The 17492-nt window shown below is 58.5% G+C and overlaps 1 protein-coding gene across 3 annotated transcripts in view; it reads left to right on the top strand.

The window, feature by feature from the left end:
- STK32B (serine/threonine kinase 32B) overlaps positions 1 to 16877 on the top strand; it is a 274593-nt gene extending 257716 nt beyond the window's left edge. For all 3 annotated transcript variants that reach the window (XM_066387652.1, XM_066387650.1, XM_066387651.1), the window contains 4 exons: positions 1098 to 1223; positions 2365 to 2496; positions 3944 to 4008; positions 14927 to 16877. In XM_066387652.1, the coding sequence (XP_066243749.1) occupies positions 1098 to 1223; positions 2365 to 2496; positions 3944 to 4008; positions 14927 to 15065 (462 nt within the window). In that variant the 3' untranslated portion in view covers positions 15066 to 16877. The remainder of the gene's footprint in view (positions 1 to 1097; positions 1224 to 2364; positions 2497 to 3943; positions 4009 to 14926) is intronic.
- The last annotated feature ends 615 nt before the right edge of the window (positions 16878 to 17492 follow it).

Raw genomic sequence — 17492 nt, 5'->3', positions numbered from 1 at the left:
CCCTGGTGGGCAGAGCGCCGCCCCATGGTGGGCGTGCCGGGTGGATCCCGGTCGGGCGCATGCGGGAGTCTGTCTGTCTCTCCCTGTTTCCAGCTTCAGAAAAATGAAAAAAAATAAAAATAAAGCTGCACCCCTCATTTTGGGGCAGTCCCTAAAGAGAGACCTCCATGCTCAGCAGATCCAGCCCTGCCAGGTGTCCCTCACGTGCTGTGACTCTAGCCGGCTCTCTGGGCACAGCCGGGAGCTGTCTGCAGTGACAGATAGGAATGGGCAGGAAGGAGGTTCTGACTCCTGGCTCCCACCTGCTGGCAGCTGGGTGTTGACCTGCCATTAGCATGTGCTGGTTCTTCCTACCCCCCCCCCCACCTTGGGTCTCATCCGAACCATAAGCTGGACAGGGAGGCATCACCACCCTTCTCCTGAACAGCCCAGAGCACCAGCGGCTTACCCGAGGCCATGTGGCAGTCAGGGGCCGTAGACGACAGTAGAGGACTCCTGTCCCTACATTCTTAGTTCACATGTTCTTTGCTCTCAGAAGCAGGAGTGTCTTGACAGACAGAAAGCCCCATTTGGATGCAATTTATAGTCTATGGCTGGTTTTATACTGTCTTGCTCTTATTAACAGAAATCTATTTGAAAAGAAGCTAGAAATTGTCCCCTGGGCTACAAAAGAGGTCAGAGCATCAGGCCACAGAGGTCACCTCTGACTGTCCGGGGTAAATTTGATTACACTTTGTATGTCCCATTTTCAAGCTGAAAGTCCTAAACCGAGGTAGCTGATTCTTTCTGGGTTTAATTGGAAGCCTCTGCAGACATCAGTGAGAGCCAGCGTGTCACAGGGCTACCGTCCTCAAGGGGGATCATGGTGGCTGTGAGTTTTGTCCCTGCCCAGAGAGTCCCTGGCTGGCTGACCTCTCAGTCCCTCCCTGCTGCAGAGACGAGTGCAGGTGACACCTTCAACGGCAGCACCCCAGACAGGGCACGGCACGGCTGGGGCGTAATGGACCGAGGCCCCATTTCCCCCAGACTCCGCCCTCAGGACCCGCTGAGCGTGGTGGCGCATAGCGCGGGCCAGCACGTTTGCCTTGTGTCCCCAGCTCCTGACCAAGGACCCCGAGAGCCGCCTGTCCAGCCTCGGCGACATTCAGAACTCGCCCTACCTGGCCGACATGAACTGGGACGCCGTGTTCGAGAAGGCGCTGACTCCCAGCTTTGTGCCCAATGTGAGTGGGGTCCTCTGCCGGCCAGGAACGGCTTGGGTTCGAGATCCAGCCTGCTCATGGGGAGGGACTACACCTCCAGCGCTGGTGACGTTATAACCATTAGGCTTCACCACCGAGAGGACTGGCATCCTGGGCGGGGTCTCAGGACAGAAAAGACCACCTGAGATTTCGGATCCCAGGTCTGGAAGGCAGGGAGGCCAGAGTTTCTCCTGAGCACAGTTGGGGGTGTCCAGTAGGGCCCAGACCTGGACAGCTGGCCCCAGTGGCTGGAGGAACAGGGAACAGGACTAGAAATTGGGAAGACTTTGATCAGAGATGGCATTTTTAAATTGAATGATTAAAAATGATGTTTATAAGCTCTGGCCAGTTGGCTCAATGGTAGAGTATTGGCCCAACATGTGGAAGTCCCAGGTTCAATTCCCAGTCAGGGCACACAGGAGAAGCACCCATCTGCTTCTCCACCCTTCCCCCTCTCCCTTCTCTCTCTCTCTATCTCTCTCTTCCCCTCCCACAGCCATGGCTTGAATGAGCAAGTTGGCCCCGTGCACTGAGGATGGCTCCATGGCCTCGCCTTAGGCGCCCAAATGTTCTACCCCAGATGGGCAGAACATGAGCCCCAGACATGGGGGTTACCGGGTGGATCTCGGTCAGGGTACATGCGGGAGTCTGTCTCTCTGCCTCCCTGCCACTCACTTGATTAAAAAAAAAAAAAAAGAAACGATGTTTATAGAAAAGAGAGAGATGGCTTAAGAACATGTGTGTGATAAAATAGGTGAAAAATACTAGATTGGGCAACTGACTCAGACTCATGAAAGGAACATACATAGGAGGGAGACTAGGGAAACCCCGGGTGGGGGAGGAGGGGTTGCTGGGCGGGGAGGCGGCTCTGGGGATAAAGGAACAGTGTGTGCACTGGCGATCTCGTCATCAGGAAAAGCTGTATGGAACTGATGTGCCCCGTACCTCACTAGTAGGCCGTCATTCCCTGCAGAACTAACGAATGAATGAATGAGCAAATGCATGAATGAGTGGAAATAAAGTATCAGTGTTGGGTGGAGCAAAGTCTGAGCAAATGCATGAATGAGTGGAAATAAAGTATCAGTATTGGGTGGAGCCAAGTCAAGCCACGTTTTCCTTTCAGAAAGGGAGGCTGAACTGTGACCCTACATTTGAACTTGAAGAAATGATTCTCGAATCCAAGCCCCTTCATAAAAAGAAGAAGAGGCTGGCGAAGAACAGGTCCAGAGACAGCACGAAGGACAGCTGCCCGCTGGTGAGCGCCATCTGGGGGCTGACCCCGGGAGGGCGGGAGTCCTGTACCTCCTGGGTGTGTTGAGCCAGGGCGCTGTTTAGAGAGAACTGTCACCCGTCCAAATACCTGCGTTCTGTAAATAAGAAGCGTCCTTCCCACGAGGGGTCTTTCGCTCCGTGTGGCTGTGAATGGATCCACACTCGGGTCATTCGTGACAGCCCTGCCTCCCACTCCTGAGTGCAGGAGCCTCGTGTGTCTGCAGGCCAGAACAGGACAGTGCCAGGGGACATCGGTGCTGTGCTCTGAGTCATCCTGAGCGCCCTTTGGAAAGGTCTCCTGCCGGGGAGACAGCCAGGGCCGCATTGTGACCGTCGAGGGCCCCTGGGCACGCTGGCTTCATGGGTGTCTGTACTTGATTTCTAGGCTGCCTCAACAAAATGTCCCAACCTGGGTGGCTTAAAAGAAGTGAAACTTATTCTCTCCCAGTTCTGGAGGCCAGAAGTTCAAAGTCAGTGTATTGACAGAGCCAGCCACTCTCCCAAGGCTGTAGGAAGTGTCCTCCCTCTCTGGGGGTGGCCAGCACTCTTAGCCCTCTGGGGCCTATAGCGACATCACTTCATCTCTGCCTCCATCACCAGCAGCGTTGCCCTCTGTGGCTCTGTGTCTTCGCACGGCCTTCTTCGAAGGACACCTGTCATCGAATGGAGGGCCCACCCCACACCCCAGTCTGACCTCGTCTGAGCTAACTAGTTACAGCTACCGCAACCTTATCTCCAAATAATGTCACAGTCACCAGCCGAGGGGTTAGGACTTCAACATATGTTTTGGAGGGAGGGGCAGAATTCAACCCACAACTGCCCCCTCCTCCATAAAAATATTTTTTCAATTATATTTTATGACCATATTGGTATGAAGATGAATATAAATTTCAATGCTGCAAGTTCTCTTTTTTTGCTTTCAGCTTCTTTTAAAAGAAATTAAAGCATCTTTGTAGACCCTGAAAGCGTGGTGGGCCCTAGGCCCTAACCCTGGCGCCTCCCGAGTGGGTTAATAGGGGCACACAAGGTGGGGTGGCCCTGCCCAGGGGCGCAGTTGCAGAGCTCTGATGAGACAGGTGGCTCCTGGCACCTGTTCTCAACGGGAGTGAGCACCTTGCATTTCTCCCCGCACTTCATGCTTCATTAGGCCTAATGGACAGTCAGGTGATTGGGAGGCCAAGCTCATGATTTTCAATCCATAATCCATCCTGATCTGGCTTTTACGTTGGGTTTGATGGCTTCGCAGGGAGGGAAAATGTCTTAGCCTGCTGGGCCCCCTTGACACAGCCACCCACGGGATCAGGGCTGCCCCCTCCACTGAGCCGGTCCCCTGCTCCCCCCCGGGGGGGGCTCCAGTCCATTTAGATCAGTCTCTGCTCATCGTCGTCCTGGGCAGTCACTCACTGTCACCTGCCTGTGCTCTCTGACAGAACGGACACCTGCAGCAGTGCTTGGAGACCGTGCGGAAGGAATTTATCATTTTCAACAGAGAGAAGTAAGTCCCCACCGGCCTCCGCGGGGTCCCGGGGAGCCAGCCGTGAACCTGGAAGCGGAGCAGCCCACGGACCTCGTGTGGCTGAGCGGGTCACTGGCTTCCCCTCCCCCTCCCTGGGCCTCAGCGTCTCCATGTGGAGTGGGGAGGCCGGACGCAGCGGGCCCAGCGCTGCCGGCATGGACAGGCGTCAGGACAGTGGGTGCTGACGGGCCCACGCTCGGGAGCAGAACTGCCCAGGGTCGGGCACTGCTGCTGCCAGAGGGACCTGAGGCAGAGCGCGCGCCTCCCCCGGGCCTCCTTCCTGCCGTGGCAGCTGGGACTCCCTGCCCTGCACTACGGTTGTTATCGGACCCAATGAGGCTGGCGATGCGATGCCTAGCGTGGTCAAAGCGAGCACGATTACTATTTAATGGGTGGGTGTGGGCTGTGCTGGGACCCCGGTGCCTCAGCTGGCAGGAGACGGGGTGGTGATGCTGAGTTGGGAGGGGCTCTGCTGTGGTCTGAGTGGCGGAAGAAGTGACCTACAAGGGCTGGTCAGCAAAGGAAGCGAGGGCCAGGCCTGTCCCGGCCACGATGCTTCCTGGGGCTCATCTTCTGTGACCGGTCGGTCAGAGCTGGGGTTCACACAGGGGTGGGCTCGCACAGGGTGGGCTCTCACAGGGTGGGCTCTCACAGGGTGGGGCTCGCACAGGGGTGGTCTCGCACAGGGGTGGGCTCGCACAGGGGTGGGCTCGCACAGGGTGGGCTCGCACAGGGGTGGGCTCGCACAGGGTGGGGCTCGCACAGGGTGGGGCTCGCACAGGGTGGGGCTCGCACAGGGTGGGGCTCGCACAGGGGTGGGCTCGCACAGGGGTGGTCTCGCACAGGGTGGGGCTCGCACAGGGTGGGGCTCGCACAGGGGTGGGCTCGCACAGGGGTGGGGCTCGCACAGGGGTGGGCTCGCACAGGGGTGGGGCTCGCACAGGGGTGGGCTCGCACAGGGGTGGGGCTCGCACAGGGGTGGGCTCGCACAGGGGTGGGCTCGCACAGGGGTGGGCTCGCACAGGGGTGGGCTCGCACAGGGATGGGGCTCACACAGGGGTGGGCTCGCACAGGGTGGGGCTCGCACAGGGGTGGGCTCGCACAGGGTGGGGCTCGCACAGGGTGGGGCTCGCACAGGGGTGGGCTCGCACAGGGTGGGGCTCGTGGGGTGGGAGCCAGGGTCCTGCAGGCGAGACTGAGAGCAGAGCAGTCCAGTGCCGAGCTGGGCCGTGGGCTCGTAGAGACGGTCAGCCATGCTTCCTGCCCTCCGGGAGGTCAGAGGGGCGCGTGTCAGGCTGACCCTATGCAATCACTAGTATTCCAGCAGCACAGGGGGCACGTGCCATGGCAGAGGGCAGCCCGGGCAACGGCTCTTGGTGGGCGCCAGGCTCAGTGGGGTGTCAGGGGAGCTTCCTTGGCGGGCGCCCTTCCCGGCTGAGTCCTGCAGGGTGCGAGGGGACGGGCGTGGCAGCCACAGCGAGGAGGACGCAGGGAGAAGTGTGACGGGGTGGCCGGCGTGGGGCCTGCAGGGTGCGAGGGGACGGGCGTGGCAGCCACAGCGAGGAGGACGCAGGGAGAAGTGTGACGGCGTGGCCGGCGTGGGGCCTGCAGGGTGCGAGGGGACGGGCGTGGCAGCCACAGCGAGGAGGACGCAGGGAGAAGTGTGACGGCGTGGCCGGCGTGGGGCCTGCAGGGTGCGAGGGGACGGGCGTGGCAGCCACAGCGAGGAGGACGCAGGGAGAAGTGTGACGGCGTGGCCGGCGTGGGGCCTGCAGGGTGCGAGGGGACGGGCGTGGCAGCCACAGTGAGGAGGACGCACGGAGAAGTGTGCCGGCGTGGCTGGCGTGGTCAGCGTGGGGCTGCAGCTTTTGAGGGAGTCTGGGTTCCCAGAGCACGCATGGAGGTGGGCACTGGTTGGGTAAGGGACCCATCCAGGCAGGGTTGTTCGGGTTGATGCCCGTGGGTGGGTGGGGGCAGGGCAGGGTCCCATTCCCACTGGGGGCCGGAGAAGGTGAAGGAGGCAGCAGCCTGTCATTCATCCTGGACGACCGCGGCTCCGGGGCTGGTGGGCGTGACAGTCCGCCCAGACTCACCCACCCGGCTGGGCCTGTCATCCTCACCCACACCCACTGGGTCTCCTTGGTCCCCTGCTCCGGCCTGCAGAACAGGAAGGCCTCCGTGACCACAGCCGTCAGACTTGGGGGAGGGGCGCTGACACGGTGACGGAGCTGATCACTGCTGCCCTGCAGTCCCGCCAGCTCTGAGGCTCCCGGCCCCAGACACCCAGCACCAGGAACCGCCCCCAACCAGCCTGGCTGCTTCCCTCCATGAGCAGCGGTGGTGGGCTCCGGGCAGTCCTCCCTCGGGTCTGCCCACTCAGGCGTGGATGAGGGGTCCTCGGGGAGCCCGGATGGCAGAGGGAGGCTGAGCGGTGGAGACCCCAGCCGAAAGCAGGTGCATGTCACTCTGTGACATCTGCCGGGACAGGCTCTGGTTTAGAACCTGAAGAATCCAAATATTTCCTTTTAAAAGAAAGTGAAAACAAGCTGTCCCCCTTGTGTCACTTAGAGGTGGTGTCGGGCTCTGTTAGAAACACAACCGGAGACCAGCTCCAGCCGATTTGGAGTTCTTTCCCACGTGGAAAGCGCATTGACTAGGGGGACGTGGCAGGGCCGCCCGGCGTGCTGAGGGCCCTTGAGAGCTGTGCTCAGGGATTTGAAGTGAGACCACACGGTTTCCAGCTGTTGGCAAGATAAATAAGGAGACGGTGTGGGGAGGTGCTGTTCTCCAGGTGAGGGCGTCCAGGGTGAGCGTGTGGGAAAGGAGGAGGCCGGAAAGAGGAGGGGCTGCAGGGGGAACCGCGGGCGTGGGGCTTGACCGGGGTCCTGCTTCCTCATCCCTGCCTGTCCGCCCACCCGAGGGGCTCCCCCGTGGCCCCGAGGCTGCGAGGCTGCCTTTCCGAGTGAGCAGCTGTGCAGGGAGCAGCACCTCGCCCCACCCACCATGTCAAGTGTCCGGCTGAGGGCTTGGCCGCCCCCCACCAGCATGCTGTCTGAGCCTCAGGCTGACCCCTCCACGTCCAGCCCCATCCCAGCCCCATGGTGCCGTAGGGAGGGGAGCCGGGTGGCCTCCACACCACAGCGTCCCTGCTGCGGTTTCTCATCTGCAGAAATGCCTGTGAGACGTCGGTCTGTTTCAAGTTCTAGCCTCCGACTGCGACCTCATGGAAATAGGCTTGTTGCAGAGAAAATCAGTCAAGGTGAGGCCCTCCTGGAGTGAAGAGGAGCAGAGGTTCGGACACAGGGAGAAGGTCATGTGACGATGGAGGCAGGACTGTAGCTGCAAGCCCAGGAACACCGAGGGTGGCAGCCGCTGCCATCATTGTCACCGGAAGCCAGGGAGAGACACAGGACCGGTTCTCCCTCAGCTGCAGGAGGGACCAACCTGCCGACCCCGGGACTTAGACTTCCGGCCTCCAGAACCGGGAGATGAGACTCTTCTGTCGTTGTAAGCCTGTTCTGGTGACGCTCCGGAATCAGAGGCCGGGAGGACAGGCCCAGGGAGCCTGCGTTTTAACACGTCCCTCCAGTCACTCCGATGCCGACGTGACGGCTTGACAACATCTGCAGGAGACAGAGCGCAGCCATGCATGCAGGAGACAGAGCGCAGTCATGTATGCAGGAGACAGAGCGCAGTCATGCATGCAGGAGACAGAGCGCAGTCATGCATGCAGGAGACAGAGCGCAGTCATGTATGCAGGAGACCAGAGCGCAGCCATGCATGCAGGAGACAGAGCGCAGTCATGCATGCTCGAGTGGGCTCGGAGCTGAGCCACCGGCTTCCCGTCTAGAACAGCTGCCCCCTTTCTCCTCGCCCTGGGTCGTTCATCTGCACCCCCCCCCCCCAGCCCTCCTGGGCGGAAGGATGCCCGAGGGCCACGCCCCCTGGCCAGCGGCCTGCCCTCTGCACCAGCCAAGTGTGCCTCCTCAGCTCGAGAAAGCTCTTGGGCAGAGACGCTCCCCTCCCCACGTATGATGAGAGAGCCATCACCGGCCGGCAGTGCCAAGGGGTCACTGGCTAGGTGTCAGCCACGCCAGCTCTGGTGGGAGATTCTCATTCAGTCCCTTGGCAGACATGCCGTTATCCTGACCTGGGACACAGTGGCCCGAGCAGGACCGGTGTCCTTAGGGTAGGGCCGGGGAAGAACGCTGGGATACAGACGTGCCCCGGCCACTGTGGGCTCGTGCTGGTCAGGGGACACCCTGGGTCTGACCTCTCTGGATCTCAGTTTCTAACGGGAAAACACAGTTATAAATCAGCACTGATTACCTTCCTGGAAATGTCGCTCATTGTCGGTGAATGGCCTCAGCTGGCGGAAGGCCCCCAGCCAGGTGGCGCGTCCACTTCTGGGCACTGGCCAGGCGTTGCTGGCCTCAGCAGCTCCCTTAGTGTCAGAACTGCACCCTGGGGCTCGTCTTCCTATTTTTTGACCAAGGAGCTGAGCAGAGATGATTTTTTCAAACAGCCTTTTCAGGAGCACCTGGCAGAGTTTTGCAGAATAAGTCCCTGGTGAAAACAGAGCTTGAGGGGCTGTATTTTCTGTCTGTGTCGTGTCTTAGAGAACTAAAAGCACTTAAAATCGCATTCACATTACCTTTGGAGCTCTTGGAAATACGTTTTTTTTTAAAAAAATGAACACGGCCTTTGTTACACATAATAGTACTGCTGAGAATACTAACAACCAGCGTTTGTATAGGATTTGATGGCTTTGGGTCCCGTTCCTCTAACCTGGGTTCCTGAGCCTCGGCATTGCTGATAATCAGTTCTTCCATGTGGGGACTGTCCTGTGTGTTGTGGGGTGTTTAGCAGACTCTGTGACCTCAGCTCGTGAGATAGAGGTTGTGAGGAACAAACAGGACCCCAGATGTTGTCGAATGTCCCCTGGCAGGCAAGCCACCAGCTTAGCACTGGCTTAGTCCTTACAGATCCCATTGTCCTGAGGTTCCTATTATTAGTCCCCAAAGTCTTGTGCCTCTTAACTGGAATAAGAAGGACTTAGAATCTGTCCGTTCATCCCCTGGCTGCCAGGCTCTGTCTGCTATGTGCACTTTCACCCAGCAGACGTTTGTTCAGCAGACGTTTAGCCAGCGTCCCCACTGGGTCAGGTACCGGGACGCGGTGGGGAGCAAGGCCCCGTCCCCTCAGGGCTCACACTGGTGGCGGGAGCTTGATGAGGGAAAGGGGAGGTTACTTTCCGTCACCCGGGGTTTCCCGTCCGTGCGTCTGGCGGCCTACTGACTCGCAGGGAGCCGACAGTCATTAGGGCTCATCTTTATTGGGTGACCCCTCCATGCCATTCAGCCAGTAGTCCATCCTGTGAGCTGGTTACTTTTACTCCCCCCTTTGGAAGTGAAGAGGGGGTGGGCACAGAGCAGGCAGAAGGCACACGGCTCAGTGGAGGCCAGGCTGGGGCCCATGGCAGTGGTCTGGCTCCAGATGCCAAGCACTAAATCAAAAGGAGAAATAGGGCCCTGGCCGGTTGACTCAGTGGTAGAGCGTCGGCCTGGCGTGCAGAAGTCCCGGGTTCGATTCCCGGCCAGGGCACACAGGAGAAGCGCCCATCTGCTTCTCCACCCCTCCCCCTCTCCTTCCTCTCTGTCTCTCTCTTCCCCTCCCACAGCGAGGCTCCATTGGAGCAAAGATGGCCCGGGCACTGGGGATGGCTCCTTGGCCTCTGTCCCAGGCACTAGAGTGGCTCTGGTCGCGACAGAGCGACACCCCGGAGGGGCAGAGCATCGCCCTCTGGTGGGCAGAGCGTCGCCCCCTGGTGGGCATGCCGGGTGGATGTGGGAGTCTGTCTGACTGTCTCTCCCCGTTTCCAGCTTCAGAAAAATACAAAAAAAAAAAAAAAAAGGAGAAATAGGCCCTGGCCGGTTGGCTTAGCGATAGAGCATCAGCCCAGTGTGTGGAAGTCCCAGATTCGATTCCCAGCCAGGGCACACATGAGAAGCACCCATCTGCTTCTCCACCTTCCCCTGTCTTTTCTCCCTATCTTTCTCTTCCCCTCCCGCAGCCAAGGCTCCATTGGAGCAAAGTTGTCCCGGGCACTGAGGATGGCTCCATGGCCTCTGCCTCAGGTGCTAGAATGGCTCCAGCTGCAATGGAGCAACAGTCCAGATGGGCAGAGCATCGCCCCCTGGTGGGCATACCGGGTGGATCTCAGCCGGGTGCATGTGGGAGTCTGTCTCTCTGCCTCCCCACTTCTCACTTCAGGAAAATGAAAAAATAAAAATAAAAAGGAGACTTGGCCACTCTCTTTGCACAGGGAATGTTGGAAAGTAATTGCCCTCACCCTACGGATGCCATCTGTTAGTGCACCTGGACACCACAGGGACAAGATGGTACAGCCCCCCTCCTTGCCTCTCCTGAGATAACACAGAGCAGCAAGCCAGGGTCATGGTCAGCTGGTAACGGGCGGGGTGCCCAGACCAAGGCCTCGGTGATATGATGAAAACATATGATATATATTTATTTATTTATTTATTTATTTATATTATTTTTTTGTATTTTTCTGAAGTTGGAAACGGGGAGGCAGTCAGACAGACTCCCGCATGCACCCAACCGGGATCCACCCGGCATGCCCACCAGGGGGCAATGCTCTGCCCATGTGGGGCATTGCTCTGTTGCAACCAGAGCCATTCTAGCACCTGAGGCAGAGGCCATGGAGCCATCCTCAGCGCCCGGGCCAACTTTGCTCCAATGGAGCCTTGGCTGCGGGAGGGGAAGAGAGAGACAGAGAGGAAGGAGAGGGGAGGGGTGGAGAAGCGGATGGACGCTTCTCCTGTGTGCCCTGGCCGGGAGTCGAACCCGGGACTTCCACACGCCAGGCCAACACTATACTGCTGAGCCAACCGGCCAGCGCAAAAACATATTTAATATGTGCTGACTTTGTCTGCCATTGGCCCCCCTGGAGGACTTGGCCTTGAGGGCCGGCACTGAGTTAGGGACCCTCTGTCCTGGTTGTGACCTGGAGCCACTGGGAGCTGAGGCAAAGAGACAAGGAGGGGGAGGGTGCCACTCCTCTCGGGCTTAGGAGCTGGGGTAGAGGGGGCGGGTCCTGGTCCTGCTGCTCTCGGTGCTGTGACCGTGGGGTCCTCATCTGTGCCACCGGGGGCTGGGCTGCATGTCCGTGATGGTGGTCTTGCTGAGTCTGTGCCATTTTGTATTCTTTAGCCTGTGCCACGTGCAGAGCGCTTCCACCACCCACGGGAAGGAAGAAAAGGGTTCCCCCTCACCTTACAGACTTACTGCAAAACGGGGCCAGCCCAGCACCTCCCCTCACCCGTCACCGGGCAGGGCAGACTCCACAGGCCCGGCCTTCTGAAATCCAGGCCGGTGCGTTTAGGTTCTGAGATTCCGAATGTGGGGTCCAAACCTGGCTCTGGTAAGTGAGGAGAAACCGGGGAGCTAACAGTGGAGGCCGTCTCCTGTGTGCCGCGCCCTGGAGTGGGGGGGCCCCACGGCCCTCTGCTCATTCTGCTTCCATCGCAGCCCCACCAGCCGTAGGTATGTTTAGTTCCCTTCCACAGTCAGGGACGCTGCTAAAAACTCAGTTCTGAGTGCGGGGGTGTCTCTGCAGCTCAGAAGAGCCCGGGGCCTTTGCTGCCCGCAGAGGCTGCGGGGACACAAAGCCCAGGAGACTGGGTCGGGCGGGTGAGGCCAGGCTGTCTGGGAACCCTGCTGAGACGGCGGCTCTCAGCAGTTCCAGGAAAACTCGAAATCTGGAAATGCAGGAACCGGGGCCCTGTGTCAGCTGCGTGCCGGTCTCGGAGGAAGCTGCAGCCCGGGTCAAAGAGGGCACCTGATCCCGACGGGGAGTCCCAGCCCGTGGCGCCAGGGAGAATGCCAGGCAGGTGTTCAGGGGGCTCTGGGGAGGCGTGGAGACCCTGACAACTAGGCCTGAGGTTATACAACCCAACCGCCTGCTCTGCGAAGTGCGTGCTGCCGGCTGGTCTGCTCGGGCTTCAGCCTGAAAGCCCTGTCTTTATCTTCCCTTCAATTAATTCCCTCTAGTGAAAACCACAGGGGCCTTACTTTCTTTTTTTTTTTTTTTAACTTTTTTTTTTTCTTTTTTCATTTTTCTGAAGCTGGAAACAGGGAGAGACAGTCAGACAGACTCCCGCATGCGCCCGACCGGGATCCACCCAGCACGCCCACCAGGGGCGACGCTCTGCCCATCCTGGGCGTCGCCATGTTGCGACCAGAGCCACTCTAGCGCCTGAGGCAGAGGCCACAGAGCCATCCCCAGTGCCCGGGCCATCTTTGCTCCAATGGAGCCTTGGCTGCGGGAGAGGAAGAGAGAGACAGAGAGGAAAGCGCGGCGGAGGGGTGGAGAAGCAAATGGGCGCTTCTCCTGTGTGCCCTGGCCGGGAATTGAACCCGGGTCCTCCGCACGCTAGGCCGACGCTCTACCGCTGAGCCAACCGGCCAGGGCTGGACCTTACTTTCTTATGTGAGCGTCCGCGGACCTTCTTGAGTCCTTGGTGAAATGGGGCTACATGTAAATTTGAAAATTATAAACAGGATCAGAAGGTGTGTTTTAGAATGAATGTTGTTATTTCGCTCCTGGTCTGATCTCCCCGGTATATATGAAAATCTTACTACTAGCCGGTAAATGCAATGAGACTTTGATTTGGTTGAGTACATTGAAAGCCCGCTCCATGCTTGGTGCTTTTAATGTGCTTTACATTTTGTCTAAAATAAAACCTCACCACCCCTGGATTTGCAAGTACTGACATCTAGAGAGAAGGGGTCACCGGCCCGAGGTCAGTGTTTTGCACAGAGTTGGGGCTCCACGTCGGCCTGGGGCTTCTTAAGCCCAGACGTCCCCCTGGCTGTTGCTTTTAAGTGTTTACACATATGGAGCCTTTGATTGAAATATCCAGTGAAGCAGACGACAGTCCTGCTAGGAGTCTATGTAAAAATCGGAATGCGGACACTAAGACGTTCGGAAGTAAGCGCTCAGGGCCACTGCCCTCTTCTCGGACGGTCCTTCTCGTCCAGTGCCACCAGCCACCCCCGCTGCAGTCCTATACCCACAGTTCTTTCCGGAAAGATCAAGTTCTGCAAATGGCCACCCAGTTTTCGTCCGGCGGGGACCCCGTTACTCCATTACTGACAGCTGGGCTCCGCCCTCCACGGGATGCTGAGGCAGACCCTGCCGACTGTGCAGACATCCAGCTCCTAGTGAGTCGTGAACACCTGGCTGGGCCTCGTCCCTGCATGCACCCGCCCATCCCAGCACACTGCCCGCACTGTGCCAGCTGCTGTGAACCACGGGGACGCTCTGTGGCCCTGCCCGGGGACGAGAGACGTGCAGCAGGCAGCAGACCTGGTTCTGTCCCCAAGATCCATGCCCTGGTCTCGGCCGGTTTGCAGTCCCCCTGGGCCCCTCGGTGACTCCCGGGGCTGGGATCCCTCCCCCCAGCCCGTTGTCCTGCTTCACACACTTCCGGGCTCGGACCCTCAGCCGCTCCGCATGCACCTCATTCCTGGACCCTCCACCCCTCCGGCTCTCCGGCTTTCTTGCTCTGACCCCCCGCCCCAAGACAGAGCCTGCAGAACCATCTGTGGGGGCCTCCTTGCTAGGAGAAATGGGTGCTGTGTCAGAAACAGATGCTGCACTGCGCCTCAGTTTCCCCACCTGTGAAGTGGGAGTAGCTCCACACGGCCCTCGTCCTCTTAGAAACAGCTGCCCTTTACAAAGCACCGGCTGCAGGCGGACAGGTCGCTCACCTCGCTCCATCTCCTGTCAGGAGGGGGCGGTGGCCCACCTTACAGATGAGGAGAGGGGCGCAGAGAAGCTGTACGTGTTCCCGGGGCCACTCAGCCGGTTTGATGGAGTCCTGTGAGACTCCAGAGCCTGTGTCCACCCCCCTCCCCCACAGGAGGTGCGTCAGGGGAGGCCAGTCCCAGGGTGAGTCTGTGAAAGCTCCTTAAATGCTTTCTCTGTTTTACTGCACCAATCAAAGCTGCTGTTGCTCACACGGGGGGCCAGGCCTCACCTAGGGAAACACTCTTGCACATGATGTCCCAGCTTGATTTGAAATTGTTACTCCTGTGGAGTGCTTTGCCTTTGAAAAATGCCTCCAGCCGGATTTATATCACCAATTTGAACACGTGCCCTGCTCCCGTGGCCGGGGCTGTCACAGAGCGCTTCCTTCCGGCAGCCAGTGGCCGAACTCACGCATCTGTCACTCAGAATTCCCGTCGCAAAACTGACAGTTCCTTTGATAAACTGGCTGAGAAAATTAAATGTTCCTGCCATGGCAGAGATAACGAGCCAGTTTGCATCAGAGGCTTGTGCCAGGCCTCGTAGGACAGGTGGAAGCCTTGTTCCGGTTCCCTCCGAGCCACAGGTACCTGGGCTGCGGGCTTGTCCCAGGAGTGCGGTCTCGGGCCAGCTGTAACGGTTTCCTGTCTCTGTTTCGATTCCTGGGTCTGAGTGATGTGAGCCTTTCTCATCCCCCAGCGCGTGGAGAAATCGTCCCACGCTCTCTCCTCCCCAGGTCCACACTGAGGGGCATAGGATTCAGTGGAAAGAGCAGGGCTGTTGGTGACAGGTGGCCCCCAGGGTTGGAATCCAGCTTCCCGAAGTTACATGGCTGGTCGGGCGGTGGCAGACCCAGGCGTAGCAGCAGCCCAGGCCCTTCAGGCTACGCCATCCGCTTCCTTCCAGCAGAGACCGCATCGCAGATTGCTCGTGCTGGCTTGCTCAGGCCAGAGGGACGTGTGGGCTGTAGGCTCTGTGGTCACTCTGCTCGCCCAGGTGTGCCCTGGGTACCTCCCTGCCCCTGTCCGGGTCACTAACTCAGGCCTGTGCTGTGCTTGTTTGCAGGCTGAGGAGGCAGCAGAGTCAGAGCGGCCAGCTCTCAGACACCAAGGGCCCCGCTGGGAGTCAGGCCCAGGGCAAGCTCCAGGACGGACACAACAACAACGTCCTGGGCCACACCTGTTCCCGCAGCTGCAGCAGCTAAGCCAGCGCCTGGGGCCGCCCGGCCGGACTGCACCGGTCTCTGCCCCAGACCCGCCCACCAAACACCCCTCTCTCCTCGCCGCTAGGGTCCCTGTCTCACCCCTGCCAGCATCAGATGCAGAAGAAGCCCTGGGCGTGGAGCTGGGGAGCCGGGTTCTGGTCCCCGCTGCCAGGATGATGCTCTGTGCGACCTTGGACAAGCCTTGCCCTTCCTGTGCCTCAGTCTTCTGCATCTGCCAAAGCGGTTGAGCAGCCCTCTGCCCCACCTCTAATCACAAGGCTATTAGGACACTCCGGCTGGGAAGCAACATGCAAAACGTGTGACATTTACAAATTTGTTTACACATGGAAGATCTGGCTGCCACGTTGGACGTGCAGGCCCATCCCCCCATCACAACCTCGCAGTACCATCGTCCAGCCTGGCTTCTGAGACAGGACTTCTGAAAATGCAGCTCAAAGGCAAAAAAAAACCACACCGATGTGTCCGCCCTGCCTGTGGAAGCACCTCCCAGTCCTGGCGCAAACCCCAAGTGTCTCCATCACATTCTCTGCCCGGCCCGGTTCTGACCTTCCCGGACGGCGTGGCCTGCAGACCAGCCTGGTCCCCGAGGTCTCGGGGATGTCGACATACTTCTCCTCTCCTTCACAGAAGATGGCCTCGCCCCATTTTTAATTTCAGCAGGTCCCCACCCCGCCCCTCCCTGTGCTGGGCTGGCACGGAGGTACCCGTTCACCAGGTCACGTCACGGACCACCCGTCCGTCCTAGAGAGCACCCACCAGAGTTACCCAGATCGAGTCCCACAGCAGCACTCTGCCTCTCCCCAACTCCTTCCCTTCTCATCAGGATTGTCTCAAACAGGGTCCCCGACGGCCGCTGACGAGGCGTCTCCATGGTGATAAACGCAGAAGCAGCACGGGCCGTTACAGAAAGTCGGCTCTAGGAGGTCAGTAGGTCCACACAGAAGACAAGCCACTTCGTGACTGGTTCGGGGAGGAGGTAGCTTTGAATTGGAAGATACTCTCGCATCGGGGACACGGCTTCAGCTTGGGGAGTCAGGCCTGTGTTCAGAAGCCAGCCCTGCCACCTACTAACTAGATGCAAATGTCCTCATCGCTAGAGCATCAGCCTCCTCCTTGAAAACGGGGGTCAGGAAACCCACCTGGCTGGTTGTCACAGGGTTGAACCAGATCCTGTGTGGAAGGCACCCAGCACACTCTACTCACTGACCAGTAGCCGCTACTGGTCATCAGCACCACCATCGTTTGGAGAAACTGCTACTTCACGCATTGTCCTGTAGACATCAGCCCGGTGTGCAGGCTGCTCTGGACGTCCTTCCTGGCCATGTTTCTATCTGTACGTCCCTGTCGATGTCCCGCTCTGTTTAGATTTTCTCAGCCGACTTCCAGGTTTCACTCTTTACATCATAAACCAGCCCTGGGGCTTCCAGTGCCCTCTCTCGGGTTTCCTTAAGAGACAGTTTCATGGAGGGGGTGGTTTCACATTTGTATTTCTTGTTTTCGTGGTCACTGTTGTCATCCCTTGAGCCAGGGCGATTTCCAGATGGTGTCGCCCACGTAAGTCGACCTGGCTTCGACACTTTTCATTCTTTGTCCCTGTTGGCACCGTGCTGTCCCCTCCAGGGAGCAGCCGGGCTGCCTCTCTCTCCACTGTGACCCTCGCAGCATTCAGGGCTTCTCAGTGGGCGACGTCATGAGTTAGGGCGGGAGCTGGAGGTAGACCGAGAGACACTGGATCCCCTGGCTCTGTTCAAGTTGGCGTTCCTCCCTGTTCCGAATAAACTATTTCTTGGATGTTCCTTCCGACCACTTTGTTCACGTTTGGGGCTGGATGGGATGGGCAGTATCCTCTTAGAGTTAAGGTCTCAAGTTCAGTCTGACTAGGAGGTGGTGCAGTGGATAGAGCTTCCACCTGGGACGCTGAGGACGCAGGTTCAAAACCCCGAGGTCGCCAGCTTGAGTACAGAGTAGCCAGCTTGAGCGTGGGATCATAGACATGACCTCATGGCTGCTGGTTTGAGCGCAAAGGTCGCTGCCTTGAAGGTGAAGGTCGCTGCCTTGAGCCCAAGGTCACTGGCTCAGCTGGAGCCCCTCGGTCAAGACACATATAAGAAAGCAATCAACAAACAACTAAGGTGCCATAACTACAAATTGATGCTTCTCATCTCTCCCCCTTCCTGTCTGTCTCTGTCTCTCACTTAAAAAAATAAAAATAAAAGAACTCAAGTTTAATGAGACATTTTGAGGTGAGGAGATGCCAAGTCAGTGATGTGTTTATTTTGTCCAGAGAACAAAACCAAACTTAGCAAATCGAGCCTCTGTCTATCTAACGTGATCACAATTTACACCATCATCAGCATATTATGACTACCGTTATAATCATCCTTCTCTTATACTTACAAAGGTGCA

This window comes from Saccopteryx leptura, chromosome 5, assembly GCF_036850995.1.
Source record: "Saccopteryx leptura isolate mSacLep1 chromosome 5, mSacLep1_pri_phased_curated, whole genome shotgun sequence".
NCBI lineage: Eukaryota > Metazoa > Chordata > Mammalia > Chiroptera > Emballonuridae > Saccopteryx > Saccopteryx leptura.
The sequence above is the reverse complement of the archived record's forward strand: the minus strand, read 5'-3'. Positions and strand labels throughout refer to the sequence as shown.